Source organism: Gracilinanus agilis, chromosome 5, assembly GCF_016433145.1.
Source record: "Gracilinanus agilis isolate LMUSP501 chromosome 5, AgileGrace, whole genome shotgun sequence".
Lineage (NCBI taxonomy): Eukaryota > Metazoa > Chordata > Mammalia > Didelphimorphia > Didelphidae > Gracilinanus > Gracilinanus agilis.
Genome location: NC_058134.1, coordinates 187907157 through 187928598, shown reverse-complemented (window position 1 = coordinate 187928598; position 21442 = coordinate 187907157). Strand labels below are relative to the sequence as shown.

The 21442-nt window shown below is 33.1% G+C and overlaps 1 protein-coding gene across 1 annotated transcript in view; it reads left to right on the top strand.

The window, feature by feature from the left end:
- Window positions 1–21442, top strand: part of PDE3A (phosphodiesterase 3A) — a 321482-nt gene that overhangs the window by 284089 nt on the left and 15951 nt on the right. The window contains exons 10-13 of the mRNA XM_044678475.1: window positions 10786–10897; window positions 12571–12684; window positions 12907–13106; window positions 20739–20942. Of these exons, the coding sequence (XP_044534410.1) occupies window positions 10786–10897; window positions 12571–12684; window positions 12907–13106; window positions 20739–20942 (630 nt within the window). The remainder of the gene's footprint in view (window positions 1–10785; window positions 10898–12570; window positions 12685–12906; window positions 13107–20738; window positions 20943–21442) is intronic.

Sequence of the window (21442 nt, the reverse complement as noted above, 5' to 3'; positions counted from 1 at the left end):
TATACATACAATGAATTTCTAAAATTGTGATTTTTACCTTCCCAACATCTTAAATACACCCACTTCTTTCCATTCACAGAATTTCCACCCTCTCTTATGCTCTTACTATCTCTCTCCTAGTCTCACTTCACATCTCTGCTCATCCAAATTCATCCTCTACTCAGAAGTCAAGGAATAGGTGGCACAGTGGGTAAACTACCAGGCCTAGAAATTGGCAGGACCTGAGTTTAAATCTGTCTTCGGACACTTCCTATTTGTGTGACTTTGGGCAAATCACTTACCTCCATCTGCCTACCCCTTACTCCTCTGACTTAGTGTTATTACTTAGACACAAAGTAAGCATTAAAAAAAACTTTAATTAAATAAAATTTAAGTAATCATTTCCATTTGTTGCAATATCTCTCTTCTTGGCAAGAGCCATAGTATTTGCTTATTAAAGTAATTTGTAGGCTTTTTTGCCTCTTCATCAAGACATTTGGTTCATATTATATAATTTATTTCTTTGTGTTCTCTTTCATCCTTATTTCATTTTTTGAATTAATAATTTCTCTAAATAATTGAAGTTGGCAGTTTTTATTGTGTGCCATACCTTTCCCTAATTTTTATTCTTCTAGAATTCTAATCATGATCTTTTCTCAAATAAAGTAATGATCTGACTATATCCAGCCAGCTTATTTATTAATGCTTCCTACAATAGTAATACATACTTTTCTATCCATTAAATACAATTAATTTTATTTTTGTGATGTTAATTCATGCTTGCCATTACCAGAATCTCCAATGTCTTTTTTTAAAAGAAACCATGACATATAAGTATGAGATTTCTATAGTCTACAAGTATCTTGCTTCTCTTGATCCTTATTTATGAGACACTTTTATGTCCCAAATTTGGCCATTTTTCTATATTCCCACTTTTGTTTTGAAGTGGCTTTATTTTATGTTATTTTTAATTAATTAATTAATTTTTAAAAATATTTTCCATGTTTACATAATTCATTTACTTTCCCTCCCCCCTCCAAGAGCCAACAAGCAATTCCACTGGGCTGTATAAATGTTGTCACTTGATACTTATTTCCATATTATTCATTTTTGCTATAGAGCAATTTTTTAAAAGCCTAAACCTCATATCACATACCCATATATACATGTGATAAGTAATGTCATTTGTTCTTCTTTTGCATTTCAACTCCCATACTTCTTTCTCTTAATGTGGATAGCATTCTTTCCCATCAGTCCTTTAGGAGTGTCCTGGCTTGTTGCAGTGCTACTAATAGCAAAATCCATTACATTGGATTGTTTCATAATGTTTTACTTTCTGTGTATAATGTTCTTCTGGTTCTGCTCATTTCACTTTGCATCAGTTCATTGAGGTTCTTCCAGTTCATATGGAAAGCCTCTAGATCTTCATTCCTTACAGCACAATAGTATCCCATCATCATCATATACCACAATTTGTTCAGCCATTCCCCAGTTGAGGGACACCTCCTCATTTTCCAAATTTTTGAAGTGGCTTGGTTTTAAAGGTGATAAAAGAAAAATAATAATTCTGTTGGCACTTTGGGAATATAGATACACACATGCATGCCTTGTGGGTTAGGCTATGAATTGGTCCAAATGCTTTCAAAAGCAATTTGGAATTATTCTAAAATTACTGAATTCTGTAATACCTTTGGACCAATAAAATAATGACTAGTAGACATGACTTAGGTCAAGAATAGAGGAGAATATTCAGAGCAGCATTTTTTTGTTGAAACAAAGTACTGAAAAATGAATGCTAATAGATTGGGGAATGACTAAACAAATCATGGTACGTAGATTAATTGACTATTGTTGATGGTATCTAGGTAGCTCAGTGGATTGAGAACCAAGAGACAGAAGGTCCTGGGTTCAAATTTGGCCTCAGGTACTTCCTAGTTATGTGAACCTGGGCAAGTCACTTAACCCCAATTGCTCTGACTGCTCCTCCACCTTGGAAACAATATACAGTACTAATTTTAAGATGGAAGGTAAGATTTTCTTTAAATAGCATATTGAAATTTCAATATACATTGAAAATAATGAATATGAAAAAATCAGAACAACTTGAGAATTTTTGCAAGAACTGCATAGAGAGTAGAATTAGCAGGACATTTTATATAATGACCACAATAATGTCAAGGAAAACAGCTTTGAATGTCTTGAAAATTCTGTTAAATGCAGTGAATTAAGATATCTCAGTGGTCAAGCATGCCTTTATCTTCTTGGGAGCAAAAGAACTACAAGTGTGGAATAAAATATTTGGTGTCAGTTGTGGCTAATGCATCACACTGTTTTATCTAACAGTGGATAGAGAAGGAGCACAGTAAAATGTATCACTGGGAAGTGACAGATATAATTTTTTTAAAAGAGTACCAATTACACTTGAAAAAGCTTATGAGAGAACCAACTAAGCAAAATCATTCTGAAAGAATTTAAGGATGAAGTATGAAAGAGAAACAACAAATAGATGGGAAAATGGAAGAGATTTATGAAGATATTTATAACAAACTCTTTTTGCCATCACTGACAGAAGAGTCACCACATTTGGAATCTAACATCACAGTCACCATTATGCTGCATGAGAAAGTGGAAATAACACTGAAGAATGCAAAAGATGAGACAAGTGGCTGAACTTGGACATGTATACCCAGAAGAGGTTCATACTGAAGAAAGAACAGTTTTGAGGGCATTGATGGATCAAATGTCAAGGTAACCAAAAGATGGGAGAAAACCAAAAGCTTGGAAAAATCTAGAATCACGTTATTTATCCCCCAAAAGAAGCCTAATGAAAGAATACCAATGACTATTGACCTATATGCCTTCTTAATCATCTTATAAAAGTAATCTACAAAGATCAATGGCATCTTTGATGAATGTCTAAGAAGAAATTTTCACAAATGATATTTTATATTAGATCATGTCTTTACAGTCATACACTTGATTGAAAGGTACAGAAGACACAAAACCGACTTGTCCTTATTCATTCCTGACTATAAAGAAGCCTGATGCTGACTTACAGCCTGCCCTATAGAATGCTATCTCCCAAGCCACAGATCAAAATCATTAAGATATGTTCAAAGATAAAATATGAGAAAATTAGTTTAATTTTATTATTATTAAGAGGCAAGAAAGGTGTAAATGTAATTTCCAGGACAGAATACAGTTTCTCCATAAATGTGAAGTTATCCAGAAGCTCCTGTCTATGGATTGTATTGTGCTAATTACATCAAGCTTTGGAATATTGCAGAGGTTCCTAATTGAAATCCACAATCACACAGAGAATTCAAGCTAACTAGCTATAAAGGAAAAATGAAAAGAATGAAGGACATCTATTATCCAGAATATGATATGCAGTCTGATGAACAATTCATAGAATTATTTCATTTGTGTGTATATATGCATGTTTACATCTCAGGCAGATATCATGAATGGACACTAAGCAGAGTGAGATGACACGATATTACTTTTGGGACTTTGTGCTATACTTTTAATGACACCAAGCTTCAACCTGAATTAGAGGTCTGTCCTAATAAGAAATATTCATCTGATCGTACAGCAAATTATAAAATACTATAATTTAAGAATAAATAAAAGTCAAGGTCTACCAAATGTCTGTGAAGAGGTATGTGGTAAATGTGAAAAGGCTGCAATATATCACTAAGGAAAGATTTTATAGAAGAGGTATAAAGGTTGTCATCAGAGAGCTATGTGATCAGAAAACAAAGTGGACAGTTAAGTGACAAGAAGGAAAAAGTATGGTCACTTCACATGCTTTATTGGCACCCATACATGCCAAGAAAACTTGAAGATCCATCTCCCCCGCAACCCTGAGTGAACCCTTTGTGGAGGATATATTGGCCACATAGGTAAGAATTATCAAATACAAGAAATCATGAAAGCATTGCAATCCTTACTTTTGGAGTATCATCATCAGAAAGAACATCGATCTACTAAAATGTCAAAGCCATCATAGAAAATAAAAACTTGGGAAATAATTTATTTTTAAATAAATGTTACTGGAAAATTCATCAGGAAGTCAGTAAGAAGTGCCAAAGGTCACATTTTGGCCCAATTCAAGTAGCTAATAGGCTTTAAAAAAAAAACCCAAAAACCTCTTCCCCATACATGACATCCATCTGCCAATCTCTATCTTTGTAGTTTTTAGACAGTGGAGTCTGAGCTATACCATCGTAATGAGTGCCTACATCAACCATTTATATAAGCTTATAATAAATGGAAATTATGTGCAATTGTAAGGTCATAGCAGACACTACATGGTCTTGAGACATAATTCATGGTGATAATGTTCTGCCAATCTACCACAAAAATAGTTCTCGCCTTACTTTTCCTTCTCTTTTCTTCCTCTTTTCTCTAATTCCTTTCTTTTTTCCTCCTAAATTTCTTTTTTTTAAATTTTTCTCCTCTATCTATATGTAGAGAGAAGTTGTAAGCATCACTATATATAATTAAATACAATAACTATGTTATTTGTATAACTTGAGGTGCTCCCTGCTAAAGAGTTGCCTGAAACAGAATTAGGTGATAGAATTAAGAAGACATTGGAGAATATTTGGAGTAGAAAAGGGGAGGAAGATCCTTTATCTATTTCAGTGCCCATAGTAGACACAAGTGTTTGAAGGAACAACTTAATGCTATGTAGAAGGAAAGTTACTTAAAACTTCCTTATAAAATGAGACCAGAATAAATATCTATATTTTTAACTTATGCATTTTCTGCCTCCTGGATTAATGTCCTCCTTTCTGTTTCTATATCTCATACATCTTTAACCAAACAGGACTTTTCAACTCTCAAATATGTTGTCATAAATTGAACTTTTCCTCTAATCTTTTTAAACAAGAACAAATGAGTTTTTAAAATTCAAAATAAAGAGTGTGTATTGATTTAATCCATCCCACATGCACATATAATATTAGCAGGAGTACCATATGTGTAGCATATATATTGGGTGCATATAAACTCCCCATGTATAACACCAATTAAGAGTAACAAGGATGACCTGATTCAAGGGAAGAGTATGTATAGCAGTTTTTGAAATGAGGTTCCATGAGAAATTAGATTGGGATTTAGACTTTATTTTCTTTCTGACCAGTTGCCTGACCCCTTTACTGTCCCTAGCATGAGAGCTTCTAAAGGTGCTTCTGTTGCTGTTGCTGTGTGGCCTCTTTTGTTGGACTCTAGAAAAGCCTCCATCTCAGTGATATAGACCCCTCTTGCCAACCTCATAAATTTTCTTAGGTTGGAAAAAGTCTTAACCTTCACTTTTTATTGACTTTTTTGCTCCAAATTTTGATTCATGGTTATTATTTTATAATTGTCTGGAGGGAAATGGTAATCTGCCATCTTGCCTCCACCTCCTCTCTAAATCTAAAGCATTAATTTAAAAAAATAAATTAAATTAATATTTCCCCAACTACATTTAAAAATAGTTTCCAAAATTTTACAAGAATTTTGATTCTTGATTCTTTCCCTCTCTCCTTCACTGTTAGATGGTAGACAATCTTATATAGGTTTTACATGTGCATTTGTATTTTTCTATATTAATCTTTTTGTGGAAGGAACTTGAACAAAAAAAATTAAAAGATGTTTGCAGTGGTTTGTATTAAGACTCCATCAGTCCTTTCCTTGGAAGCAGATGGCATTTTTTAAAAATCAGAAATTCTTTGGGATTGTTTTAGATCAATAATGGGCAAACTACGGCCCACAAGCCTGATGTGCCCTCCTGACATATTCTATCCAGCCACACGACTTTATTCCTAATCTGAAGAATACAATGGGTAGGATACAATACAATGAAACTTTGAAAGAGTTGCCTTAGAAACAGACTGGCAGACGAGCATTTCCTTTCCTTTGGCCCCCTCTTTAAAAAGTTTAGCCATCACTGTTTTAGATCATTGCATTGCTGAGAACAACTAAGTTATGCACGATTGTTCATTGAACAGTATTCCTTTAAGTGTGTACAATGTTTTCCTGGTTCTGCTTCATTCACTCTGCTTTAGATCCTGTTATTTTTTTGTTCCAGGTTTTTCTGAGCTCCTCCTGCTTTTCATTTCTTACAGCAAAATAGTATTCCATTACAATTACATACCACAAGTTACTCAGCCATTCCCCAACTGATGGGTATCCCTTCATTTTCCAGTTCTTTACTCCTACTAAAAGAACTGCTTTAAATACTTTTGTAATTGTATATCTTTCCCTTTTACCTTTGTGTATATTGAGGATACAAATTTAGCATTGCTATTGCTGGGTCAAAGGGAATGTATTGTTTTATAGCCCTTTATACATAGATCCAAATTACATTGCCAAATGAGTTAATCAGTTTGCAGCTCCACAGAAATGCATTAGTGTCTCAGCTATTCCAAGTTCCCTCCAAGCTTTGTTATTTTTCCTTTTCTGTCATAATAACCTATCTGAGAAGTATGGTGTGATATATTACATTGTTTTAATGTTCATTTCTCTAATTAATATTGATTTAGAGCATTTTTGCATGACTATAGAGATATTTAATTAGTTGGAGAACTGCCACTACATACCCTTTGACCATTTATAAATTGGGGAATGACATAATCTTATACATTCAATTCATTTCTCTGTATATTTCAGAAATGAAACCTTTATTTGACTTGTACAATTTTTATGAACTATTTTGATTATTATGTTACTATTATGATTACTCTCCATCCTATGTCCCCCATTTAATTTCTGATCACCACATCCCCAGTTTGTCCTCTTTTCTGTCAGCACCACCCCCTTCTCTTAATCCCTTTCCCTCCTACTTTCCTAATGAGTAAGATAGATTTCTATACTCAATCGATTGTGTGTGCTCTTCTTTAATTGAGTCAATGCCAATGAGAGTAAGGTTCATGTGTTCCCCTTTTCGCCCTCCCCCATCTTCCCTTTCACTGTGAATGCTCTTTCACTTCTTTTATGTGCAATGATTTACCCCAGTCATGGGCAAACTACAGCCTGTGGGCCAGATGCAGCCCTCTGAAATGTTCTGTCTGTGAGACATTATTCCTAATCTGACTAATATAGTGAGAAGGGTACAATACAATGAAATTTCGAAAGAGTTGCCTTAGAAACAGACTGACAGATGAGCATTTCCTTTCCTTTGGCCCCTCTTTAAAGTGTTGGCCCATCACTGATTTACCCCATTCTGTTTTTCCCTTTCCTCTTCTCCCAATGCATTCTTCTTTTTCGTGTTTTAATTTAATTTAATTTTATGTATAGCCCCATAATATTTAACTCATTCTCTTTCCCCTTGTCTATATATATGCCTCTACCTGCCCTAATAATGACAACGTTCTTAGGAATTACAAGTATCATCTTCCCATGTAGATACATAAACAGTTCAACCTTATTGAATGTCTTTTTATTTCTCTTTCCTGTTTATCTTTTTATAGTTCTCTTGAGCTTTATATTTGAGAGTCAGATTTTCCATTTAGTTCTGGTCTTTTCACCAGGAATGCATGAAAATTCTCTATTTCATTGATTATCCATTTTTTTACCTGAAAGATTATGGTCATTTTTGCTTGGTATGTGATTTTTGGTTAAAGTCCTAGCTTCTTTGAACTCTGGAATATCAAATTCCACATCCCCTATTCCTTTAAGGTAGAAGCTACTAAATCTTGTGTTAGCCTGGCTGTGGCTCCACAGTATATGAATTGCTTATTTTATGGCTACTTACATTATTTTCTTCTTAACCTAGGAATTTTGGAATTTGGCTATAATATTCCTGGGAGTTATCCTTTTGGGATCTTTTTTAGGAGTTGGTCAGTGAATTCTTTCAACTTCTATTTTAACCTCTGATTCTGGAATATCAAGGCAATTTTCCTTCATAATTTCCTGAAAGATGATGCCAAAGCTCCTTTTTTAAAAAATCATGGCTTCTAGGTCATCTGACAATACTTAGATTATATCTCTTAGATTTATTTTCTAGGTCAATTGTTTTTCCAATGAGATATTCCACCTTTCCTCTATTTTTCATTCTTTTGACTTTCTTTGATTGTTTTTTGATGTCTCATGGAGTAATTAATTTCCACCTGCCCAATTCTTATTTTTAGGAAATAATATTTTTGAGTGAGTTTTTTTTTTAAATTTTAAACCCTTAACTTCTGTGTATTGACTAATAGGTGGAAGAGTGGTAAGGGTAGGCAATGGGGGTCAAGTGACTTGCCCAGGGTCACACAGCTGGGAAGTGTCTGAAGCCGGATTTGAACCTAGGACCTCCCGTCTTCTAGGCCTGGCTCTCAATCCACTGAGCTACCCAGCTGCCCCTTTGAGTGAGTTTTTGTGCTTCCTTTTCTGTTTGGCCAATTCTACTTATTGAAAAGTTCTTTTCCTCAGTAAATTTTTGTACCACTTTTTCCATGTGACCAGTTTTGCCTTTTTAGAAGTTCTTCTCTTCATTGCAATTTTGAATATCTTTTTCCACTTGACCAATTATGTTTTTTAATGATTTCCTCTCATCAGTGGGTTTTCGTGACTTTTTTTTGTCAACTTGCCAGTTCTGTTTAAGGTAATTTATTCAGTATTTTTTGTTCCTCCTTTACAAAGTTGTTAACTTCCTTTTTTATGATTTTCTTGTATCACTCATTTGTTTTCCTAATTTTTTCCTTTCTTTCATATTTGATTTTTAAAATACGGACTTCCTCCTTTAATTCTTTTTGAGCTTGATTCATATTTTTTTCTTGGAGGCTTTGGGTACAGCAGTATTGACTTTGGGGTCTTCTGAGTTTGTATTTTGGTCTTTTCTGTCAGTAAAATAATTTTTTGTGTTGAGTTTCTTCTTCATTTATCACTCCCTTTTTAGTCTTTTATTTCTTTTTTAATTTTAAAAAAATTCTTAAAGTTAGGTTCTGTTGTTGCGGTTAAAAGAACACTATTCTAAGCAGTTAAAAGAACACTATTCTAAGTTCTTTGTGCATTCAGGTATCTCTGGGTATCTATCTGCTTTCAGTTCTTCCAAGGTGGCATGATATAGGGAGAGATGTGATAACTATCTTTACTTTATCCCATAAGCAATAGTTTTTGAATTTTTTAAAATTAAGGTGTGACACATTTAAGTCCTGCAGAAGGAAGATATATTGATAGTTGTATGCTGGATGGATTGGATGTTCAGGTGGAGGGAGAGGGCAGGAACTGGACCACTGAGGAAGTTGTTAAAATTTTTCCATGTTACAATGATCAAAGTCTTGGATTAAAATAAATATAGAGGAATTAAAACAACCTGAAGGTAATTGAGGAAGTAGGATCAACAGAATCTGGCATATAATTAGATGTGGAGTGTGATAAAGAGGGGTTCATCAAAAATGATCCCAAGATTTCAAGGTTGGATGACTAGGAGGTTGTAGTACCAAAAAAAGGAATGGAAAAAACAAGGAAATGTAGAAAACTAGAGTTTTTTTAAAGTTGGGGAAAATTTCTGAATTCAATTTGAGACCATTTAAATTAGAAATGTTAAAATGTAAAAGACAGAACTTTGCAGTTACTTTTTGATCCACAGTGAGTGTGTGTGTGTGTGTGTGTGTGTGTGTGTGTGTGTGTGTGTACAAAATATTATTCAGTGGAATGGTCTTGGTCCTGGGAAAGTACAGGGCAAAATTAGAATCCTGTTTCTGCTTCAGGAACTTAGAAGTAACTTCCTCAGGGCAGAGGTAGATAAGGGTTCCATGTGCTTCTACCTGGTCTGAGAAGAGGAAAGATTCAGAGAGCAGATTTTTTTCAGCTAAAGAAATAGTATTAAAAGTACTAAAAGCATTTCTTTATATGCTCTCAAAAAGGAGACCTGTACATCACTACTGAGCTCAGGAAAGGCTTCACAGCTTTCAGGGTTGTCTCATGGGCAAACATGACTCCAGTAATTCCCAAGTTCAAAAATTAGTTTGGGGAATTAGGACTCCTAGAGAAAGATTTCCTGATTCAACAATATACCTTGGAAAACAAAACAAAACAAAACAAAACAAGTAAAAACCTTGCCAGTATATTTCCTGAGCAGTTCTCTAGATGGATGGCAAAGTCAGACACTTTTCCAGATAATGAAGGTCTCCTGGAAAGAGGATTGATTCAGTTTCCCCAAAGCATGCTTGCTGTATAAAGTAAGCCACAGGGTAACATATGAGTTAAAGAGATAATGCAATCTTCCTTAAGATCTACCTTAGGAATGGATGTGGTCCCCGTGGACCTAAATTTTTGTGGAATGACCAACTGTTAAATAAGGAACAATTTTCCTAGCAGTCAAAGTTATCAAAATATTGGATAAGCAACTTCAAGAGGTCAGGAGTTCTCATTATTAGAAGCTTTTAAATAAAGATTAAATTGCTGCTTTTGATAATATGGTATAGAAGGAATCCTTGGTTGGGTATATCTTAAGTCCCTATCAAATCTGAGATACTCTCTGACTGTGTGAGACATCAATAGACAATTCAATCCTGTAAATTTACTGTAGGGTAGTTTACCATGTCAACTAATAATAATGCTATCTTATTCACTAATGGTGGCCTATCTCTTATCCTTGGAGAGACAGGAAGTTCTTTTTTTTCAGAGATTGTATTAGACTATTTTTGAAACCCAAAGGACCTCAGAAAATGCTAACTTCATAACATATATCTACCAAATACCTACTTAATCTTATTAATGAATCTTATTAATTAAATTACGGTATTTGAAGAAATGTGCCCTTTTCCATTTCTAAGTTTAGACTTCTATTCTGAGATTGTTTTAATAGAATTTTGGTTCTTCTTTCTTTAGGTATCATACAGACTTTTTGAAGATATGGGACTTTTTGAAACTTTTAAAATTCCAATAAGGGAATTTATGAATTATTTTCATGCCTTGGAGAATGGATACCGGGATATTCCTTGTAAGTAGTTACAATAGCTGAAAGTAAGATTTTAAATTTCCAACTGTTGAGTCTGATGATGAAAATAATTAGTGATAATAAATTATGCTAATTTGTCAAGTAGTAATAGCAGTACAAGAATATGTAAAGGCTCTGATATTTCATCTGCAAAGGGGACTCTAAATGCGGTTATTTCCTCCAAGATGCCACTCACAACCTATGTGATTTGGTAGATTAGAACTAAAGCGTGTCCTTAGAAAGGTATTGATTATTTCTTTATTAATGTGATCTTTAGTCTTTCAAACTTGTTTTTCTTCACTTTGTTGTCGTTACTATATAAATTGGAACCATTAATTTCATTATTTACTTTTTCTTGTATAAATTATTGTTTAAAGTTTTAAGTTTTGAATAATGTCTGAAATAATTTTTTAAGAAAGTAAAAATACATTAGGGAGAAGAAAAATAAAGGAGGATGACATGGTCAATCAGTTCGTTGTTGATGTTTGAATTTTGTTGAACAAAGAATAAAGGATCAAAAGATAACAAGATACTGCCCTTTTTAATTATTAAAAATGTATTTTGGGAGGCAGTATTGCTTCCCAATAATAATTGAGAATCTGTTTTCCAAAGTGATATTTAAATGTGTATATAATAGAAAACAAGCAGAAAAGTACTTTTGAGGAATTGCGGGGAATAAGAAATAAGTATTGTCAGAGAAGGCAGATGGAGAATACAAGGGGGGTGAGTATTGCACCTGCAGTACAATGTAGAAAGAAGCAAATAAAGTTTGATCAACAAGGAAAAGTGAGTTATGGCTTTTTCCTGCCTCCTCACAGCATTTCCTCTCAAAAGAGGCAGAAATATGTCAAGTAACATAATGAAAATAACAAGAAGATTATAAACTAGTAAAGACAAGGATTTTTTTAAAAGACAAGGCTATTGTTTAAATTCATAAAGAGGAAGCTCACATTAGTTTCAGGTCCAAAAGGATCTAACAGACTTAAAAGAAACTGGAGGAAGAATGGAGGAACCATTGAATTGATAGTTCATGGGACACAACCTATATTCCTTTATATTAAAAGCATAAATGAGGATGTATAACAGAGGGAAGTTGCTTGGGCAAAGAGAACCAGGAAAGGGCTTGTGAAAGTGGGCACTTGATGTCTTCTTTCAAAGCTTCATTTTTCTCATCTGTTAAAATAAGATGAAGAAAGGGAAGTATTGGACTAGATGATTTCAAAGGTCCCCCTGACTCTAAATCATATGATCCTTTGATAAAAATATAGAATTTCTTATATTTCATGTTGTTCCTGATTTGTTTTATTGAACATAAAGAATAAAAATTCTCTTCACAAGCATGTTGTCAGATATGGTCCTATATGCTTAGAATGCTTATGTGTTTTAACTCTTGTCTGTGAAAATATTTTTATATTTATCCTATAATAAATATTGTGGGCACTGCTCATTTTTGTTGCTATGAATGATATAAAATGTTTCACAAATCAATGCATTTGTCCATTTTGTGTTGGTTGACTTTTAATTAGACTGGAATTATTTATCCAGTAGATGTCACTCTTGTTCCTTAGGCAAAAACATCATTAAGTTAACATCCATATCCTGGTTATAAATCTTTAAAAAACTAGTTAGCACTATGCCTGGCATATAATAATTATTTATACCTTTTTTTTTAATAGATCACAACAGAGTCCATGCCACTGATGTTTTACATGCTGTTTGGTATCTAACTACTCAGCCTATTCCAGGTCTCTCCACTGTGATTAATGACCATGGATCAGCAAGTGATTCAGGTATTTGATATAGTCTTCTATATTCTCTCCCACAAGCAATTTTCATCCTAGTTTAAAGACTAGATAACATTAAAAGTTTGGCATCACTCATGTATTTAAGGACTTTTGGTTTAAGAGTCAGATTAGATTATTGGTTCAAAATCAGAACAAAGACAAATAGGATAATTTTTGGGGCACTGAATGCTGACATTGAAATGATGCCTTTTAAATATCTCTCGTCAGATTCGGACAGCGGAATCACACACGGACACATGGGATATGTATTTTCAAAAAAGTATTCAGCAGTAGATGATAGATATGGATGCCTGGCTGGCAATATCCCTGCCCTAGAGCTGATGGCTCTTTACGTGGCTGCAGCTATGCATGACTATGATCACCCAGGAAGGACCAATGCTTTTTTGGTTGCAACTAGTGCACCTCAGGTAAAAGTCTGGCTCAAAATCAGAATGATTCCATCACATGTGAGATCCTTCTGAATATTTGTTCATTTTGTGTCGCCTATTTGTCTTGGAAAGCAGGTAAATATTTGCCATAATATTTTCACTGTCTATGTCCATAATCTCATATTCTATCGTTGGAAAGATCATGTTATCCTTTATAGCTGGAAAAGATAATAGCAGTTATCTAATCTGACCCTCTTGTACTGTGGATAGAATTTGCTTTTCATATGAATGGATCTACTTTCAAATTAAAGTTTCATAGATGAGCACATGCAACTGTCAAGAATTTTACTTTTATATATTCCCCTTTAGTTACTCGACTCCTTTACAATGAAGAATTTAAAAAAAAAAAACAATCCTAGAGATAGGTGAGGTTCCTTTCTTTCTAAATAGTTCTTGAAAGTGCCTTTCAAAGAAGCATAGAAAAAAACATATTTACTTATACAGCTTACAAGTTATCTAGAACATAGTTATAGAGGGTTGTCTGAGATACATAGAGATTAATTGACTTGCCTTTAATCATATAGCTACTATATGTCAGTAGTGGAATTTGAACTCAGATCTCTTCCTGCCTCCACAAACAAAAATCTATCCACTCTGCCAGCTTTCCTTTATTATTTTTTATATATTGTTAAATCTATGTATTTCCTCTGAAAAGTCTCCCTCAGTCAGAATAATTTCCTTCAAAATTAATTATATGTAAGATGCACATATACCTATATACATGTATGCATATCTCTATATATTCATCTAGCTATCTTTCTCTCTCTCTCTCTCTCTCTCTCTCTGTCTCTGTCTCTCTCTGTCTCTCTGTCTCTCTGTCTCTCTGTCTCTCTCTCTCTCTCTCTNTCTCTCTCTCTCTCTCTCTCTCTCTCTCTCTCTCTCCCTCCATGGGTTTTATACATGTAACTTTTAAGAGAGAATGAAAGATATCTCTGGAATTTTGTCTTTTTCTGAAATCAACTATGATTCCTGCTTTGAATCAAATAAAGAAACGCCTTGAAATCAGTTACTTTTTTCCAATCTCTGAGAAGGTTATTATCTTGCAATTGTGTCTGTCTCCTAAATATTCCTGATCTTAGGGGCATGATTTTGATTCAAAACAAAATGCCTTATATTTATTGATTTAATCCTTTCCTGCTCAATTCTGGTAATACAAAAGTTCACTGCAAATAGTGAATAGCAAGTAAACCACTTATCCATGCAAAGAGAAATTATTATTCTGTGGGTTAAAATATGCCAGAAAAAATACACAAGAATAAATGTACTTTTTAAATGAAAGTGAGATATGATATTAGCTCAACCAAGAAAGAAGCTTCTCTTTCACACAGAAAAAAAGTTTCTAAGGAGGCAAACTGAGAAGCACGTTGTAGATCTAACATCTCATATATCTCTGCAGTTTTCAAAGTCTTTCTTTGTGTCTGTAGGTGTGTCTTTTTCTCTCTTTCCTGAACATACTTGAATTCAGTCCCAAAGTGCATATAGGAACATACATCTATTCATGTTCTCTCAGTGGCAGAAAAAAAAATATCTCACCAAAGCTCTGACACCAACTCTTTCCCTTATAGAGAAAGGTAACATATAATGAGCCACCCTCTCCACAAATTAATAATATCTCATTCAAAATGCTCCAGGATTGACTAGAAACCCAGATTACATATTGAATTTTTATAATTATATTTTGGTATATAAAATTCCCCTTCCAGATCAATTAAAATTAAAGTTATTTTGAGATGTCAGATTTTGGAAAAAAATGAAAAAAATACTCAAGCTTCTTCATATTTAAAGCCATAATAATTGTTCCAAAAAAGCATGAACTTTTTATATCAAGCCTCTAGTCTTTCATTTTACTGGTGATGTATTCATTTTCGTATGCTACTGAAAATCTAGTCTCACACATTTTTGCCTCTTCAATATCCCTTTTTCTCTGACCTTCTCGGTTTATTCCCATAGTCACTACTGTAGTCTGGGTGTTATGATCTTCCTGCCTGAATCAGTACCAAAATATCCATGATTGGTCTCCTTGTACCTCCTAACTTGGCTTCCTACAACATATCTTTCATATGACTTTAGGTTTTTCATCCATAATTATGTGCAGGAAAATTATTCCAGGTTTCTTTCTATTTGGGTGTTTCATTCTTCAAATTTGTATCCATTTCTTATAGCAAGTTTTTCTCCTTAGCCTTCATTCTTATCTTTTTGATTCTGCCAATAGAGTACAAACTTCATGAGGCCAGGAATAAGCTTCTCCTTTTCTTTTGTTAGTACCTATGAACAACTAAACAAATACTCAAAATTCAATTAAAAATTTCCTTTAAACAAAATATGTGTCAAACTCACCTTGAGAAAATCCTGAACTGAGAGTTGAAAGACTTATTTTTCTCTGGCATTTGGCATTAACTATATGATCTGGACTCTATTATTAATAGGCAAGCCATTTTACATGTCTAAATCTCACTTTCCTCATCTGGAAAATAATTGGATTGTGCTGAATGAATCATAGAAAGTCTCAGTTGGAAGAGATCTAATCCATACCTGAAATCTTCTCTACAGTATTCCTGTGCACTCAATTTCCTTTTGAAGATTTCTAGTTATCAGGAGCTCGCTATCTTCAAAGACAGGATATTCCCTTTTTTTTTTAAAGTTGTTAGTATTTTTTTACTACTAATTTCAATCTGAAGTCTGCCTGTCTGCAACTTTCACCAATACCAACTAGGTGGCTATCTAATAATAATAATTGGCATTTATATAGTGTTTTAAGTTTTACAAAGTGTTTTATATGTGTTATCTCATCTGATTCTCACAACAGTATAATTACTCTGTGACAGGTTATCTTTCTATATATCTATATACACATATACACATATGTATCCTTACTTTTCCTTCTATTACACATATGTTTATTTATATATATGTACACACAGATACATGTGTGTATATATATGTATATATATAATTTCTCTTTTAAAACTGGAATTCCTTGTGAAGTTTCATTAACATCTTAAATAATTTCTCCTTTCTTTCTCATTGAAATAATTCATGATTGGTGTTGCTGAATTTGATTCTCATGTTCATTTATCATTCATGAAATGCCTCATCTTATAAAAACTTATGCTTTAGAATTCTTTTCTTTTATTTAGAATTTAATTTAGAATTTAGAATGTCTTTTCTTTGAATTTTGAAATCTACTCTCCCAAAGCAGTGGTTCCCAAACTTTTTTGGCCTAACACCCCATTTCCAGAAAAAATATTACTTAGCCCCCTGGAAATTAATTTTTTTTTAAATTTTAATAGCAATGAATAGGAAAGATAAATGCACCTGTGGCCATCACCACTTCCCTGGATTGCTGCAGCACCCACCAGGGGGCGGTAGTGCCCACTTTGGGAATCACTGGTGTAGGGTATATATTAGTATATGCTTAGTGATGACTTTTGTAATATTAACTCTTATATAGTCATTTAATTCCAATCTCTGATTTTATTTTTCCTATGATAAATCTTTCTTTATAGGTCAAAATCAGTTCCATCAAACATTATCATTATCATCATAGCTCTAACATGCACATACATATTTACATGTATTTATGTAATCTGCTCTTTGAGGTTTGCAAAGCACTTTTACATATGTAATCTTATGTGGTATTCAGAATAAAGTTCAGAGAGTAGATATATTATTATTCCATTTTGCAGATGAGGTAAACAGTGTAATTTTCCCTGGGTCATTTAACTAGTTTTTCTTATTTGAGATTTGAAATCATGTCTTTCTAACTTCAAATCCTACACTCTCTCCACTTAGTTGTACTGTTTCCTTTTTAATCAGAATGCAGTAAAATATTTCTACTTATTTTATCTGAAGCACAAGATTATTAGGATGCTCTGCCTATGGAAGGGAGAAAAGCTCTAGATGTCTGGATAGTTGAAATCATCTTACACTGAATTGTTTTCCTAGCTAAATTCTGCCATTCTATAAATGACAATGTGATAATAAAAATAACTATAGTGATTATTCCAGTGCAACCAATCAGTTCTACATAGTTAATTGTGGTGTGGTGACTAAATACTTTTATTATGTGAACTAAGTGCATGATAAAATCACAAGATAAAAGGAAGTTGCAGCTAAATGAAAGAACGGCTCTTTCACAGGGTCTCCACTGAAAGGCAAACAGGAAATTAGTACATTCTCTTTTACCATGCTCTCAAAGGCAGTACAAATATTGTACAGGTATGAAGACTTTAAGGAGAACCTCTAAATAAAGAAACAGATAATTTTATGGTCAGTTCAAAGGAAATATAGACACAAAAATATAGACACAAAAATATGTTGGAAAATATAACTCAGATTTAGGAAACCAAAGAACATAAAGACTCAGTCTCCAAAGAAGCCTCAATAGTATTGAAAGTCACAATATATGGCAATTCCCAAATACTATCTTAAAAAGTGAAATTTACTTAACTAGTTTTTACTATGGAAATCTCTATAAATCAGCTACATCTATGTAGTCATATAAACCATTAACTAATTAGGACAGAGTTCATAATAACTATAAAAATAGATAGAAGATAGAAAATAAAGAGAAAATAGAAATAAATATGAAATTAGAAGAGAGACAAATTTAAAATTGCATCACTTTCAGTGTGACCTATTCAAACAAGGATCTGATGCCTAAAAAATGTGAAATTGAAAATGACATAGATTTTTATCCTGATCACCATCATTTCCTTGTGAAACTTAACTAATTGAAAACAGTTGCCATAAGAGCTCAGAAATTGCAATGGCCAGAAAGAACTTGATTTCCTGGCCAAGCAGCAAAAAGAGAGAGCAGCCAAGAACAACTCTGGCTTAGAATATAAAGTAATTTGTAAAATGCTGTGGCAGAGGATGGCAGAACATAATAAGCATATGACCTTTTAAGATAGTGAATGGTACTGCATGTGAAAACAAGTATTCAGAAATCTTTTTATGAGGCACAAATAAGCCATAATATCCAAGAACTTTCATGGTTAAAACTGTAAGGACACAAAATAGACATAATACCTAAGCAAATTTGTCAACATTTTTGTCTGTCTTCCATCATTGACAATGGAGGAACCACTACATTTGGATCCTAAAATTTCATGTCCTAATAAAGTACAAATGGTTTGAATTTAAGGACAATGACTAGACCAGAACAAGTACTCATCAAAGAAATTCTTGCTTATGTAATACAATATTGAAAGCAATGAAGGACAACTTTGTTTTTGTTTATTTATTATATAATTAGTAACAACCACCACCACTATCAAAAATATTTAATTAAATAAATGCATAAAGATTATGTGCAAAACCAAAACTCCACATTGTTTATAATTTGTTAAGATATGTAAATTATATATGTTGCTAAAATAAACATCCTCTGTTTTTGAGTTTCCTTTCAATTTGTTTTACTTAGATACTCTTTTTCTCTTGATTTTGTGGCCTTTTTAAAAAATATAATCATGATATGTATTATTCTTATTATATTTTCTTCTCATTTTATTTCTTTATATGTTTCCCTTTTTAAATTTTCAATATTTGTCATTTCAATAACATAATACAATCCATTACATTCAAATATTACAATCTATTCAGTCATTTCCCCCACTCATTTCTCTATGACTAGGCAATTTACATAATTCTTAAATGTCAAGGACAATTATTTAACACTTTAAATTATAGAGAAAGTATAACATCTACTGGTAGAGAGAGAATCCTAATCCCAAACACTTTAGGCCAGAATATCCTTAGTATCCATGTAGTAGCCTAAAACTGGAAAAAAATTTGAGAAGTCATTGATTATAAAATAGCTGTTCAAACTGTATGAATGTAATATTAGTGTTCCATAAAAAGATGATAAAAATAAGAATTCAAGGAAATATAGCAAAACTTTCATGAAATAACTCAGGAGGAAATCAGCAAATTCAGAAAAACATACACAATAGCTATAATACTGTAAATAAAAATAATAATAAAATGATTTTTAAGATAAAATAATTTTTGATGAGCTAATTTTGGCTCATGAAAAGAGAAGAATGAAGAAAACTTCCATCTATTTCATAGAGCTTAGAGTAGCAAAAATGGTACAGAATATTATATGCCAAAAAATGCTAGCTAATATTGTATACTTATTTTTCTTTGTTTCCAGGAAGAATTCATAGGAGAGTGGTATATAGCTAGAGATAACTAAAATATAAAAAAAATTAAATCTTAAAAATGTAAAAAATCTAAAGTCATCAATAAATATTTTTTTTAAACCCTTACCTTCCGTCTTGGAGTCAATACTGTGTATGGGCTCCAAGGGAGAAGAGTGGTAAGGGTAGGCAATGGGGGTCAAGTGACTTGCCCAGGGTCACACAGCTAGGAAGTCCCTGAGGCCAGATTTGAACCTAGGACCTCTCATCTCTAGGCCTGGCTCTCAATCCACTGAGCTACCCAGCTGCCCCCATCAATAAATATTTTGAGACCTAGCCAAAGCTAATCCATTTGTCGTATATGTTGATACTTTTCTTCCCCAGTATATCCTTCTTGCAAGTAAATGTTATAGGATTGTTGAATGTCTGTTTGAAAAACCAAGTGCTGAGAGAAATTCTAGAGATAGTCCATAAAAAGAGACTCTAAGGCATTTGCATTTTCCCTCTATGTTTTTCTTGAAATAAAATTTTACATGGAGAATAAAGGTAATGGAAGATAATAAAGCAACATTAAGAATTGAATTAAGAATTTCATAATTGGGAATTTGGTATTATATGGGTTAAATGAGGAGTTTTGAAAAAATAAGAGAGCAGCTTTTAATAATTTAACAATTTAGTTTAATTAAAATAGAGATTATAAAAATATAGTAAAGAAGAGAAATATAGGAAAGAGGTAGAGAAAGAAAATTTCCTAATATCTATACTAGTTATCCTATAACTATGTACAACTACCTATAATTACTACCTAAAACTGCCTATATTTACCTATAACTAACAACCACCCCACAAAGTTCCAACCCAATCAGTGTTTAATCCAACCCTAATTAGATCTATCAGCAAAGAGCAGTCACCTTCCAAAAAGTTCAAGAAAGAAAAAAAAACCTAACAGCCCAGAAGCCAAAGAGCCCTCTAATGAATGGCTAAAGCCAAAAACTCTCTCAGTAAGCTCAGGCCTGCTTTTATATTCCTGCAAGTAAACACCAACCACCAACTCACACCAAGCAGCCAACTTCCCTGCAACTGCCAACCCTAACTACCAGCAACTGACCCCCTGACCAACCCATGCTCACCTCTTTTTGACCCTTTTCCCTCCTCACTTCCTATCTCTGTGGTTCCTCCCTCCCATTTCTATGATTTCTCTTTCCTGTCTCTATGTTTTCTACTTCTTGTCATTGCGGGCTGGTTAATCCCTACACATCTCTATGGTAAGAGGACCTCCAGGTCCCCTGTTAAATTAAAAAAGAAATAAAGAATTCCTTTTTACAGTATGCACTGTTGATCATAAATATTTATGAAAAAAATAATTTCTGTTCACTGTGAATTCACATCATTTTAATACCATTAAAAATAGCTTAATATTATTCAACTGAAAACTACACACTATATAACTTTTTTTTCCCCTTCTTAGGCGGTACTATATAATGACCGTTCAGTTTTAGAAAATCATCATGCAGCTGCTGCGTGGAATCTCTTCATGTCCCAGCCAGAGTATAACTTCTTAGTCAACCTTGACCACGTGGAATTTAAGCATTTTCGTTTCCTTGTCATTGAAGCAATTTTGGCCACTGACCTGAAGAAACACTTTGATTTTGTAGCCAAATTTAATGCCAAGGTAACTAGATTGTACTATTCTTCATTTTGTGGTCAAATTGTTTGTGAACAGAGTGGTATAGAGACCTTCTAGATAGTAAAGTTAGAAACAGTCATACTGACCATGTAAATATTTTAACTCCTTATACATATTGCATTGTGTTCTCTAATTCTATAAGAAACAATTCCATGTGGTTTCCTTCGACTACTTTGTTTTATTTTGATGTTTTAACCTATTTTAAATATATATTAAAATATTTGCTATTCAAATATGCAAAAGACTTAAGATAAACTTTGCTAGACCTAATATGAAGATCCCATTTATTAACTCAGGACATTTACATAATTCATCTGCCTTCTCTTCTAAAGGTTCTGAATAAAGAATAACAATTATTTTGAAATAATGGTTGGGTAATTTCCACATAATTCATTAAGTAACCATAGTTAATTATTCATTATGTTCTCTTTTTAAAATTTTTCTACTACATGCATAGTTGAACAAATAAATAAAAGTGTTTTAAG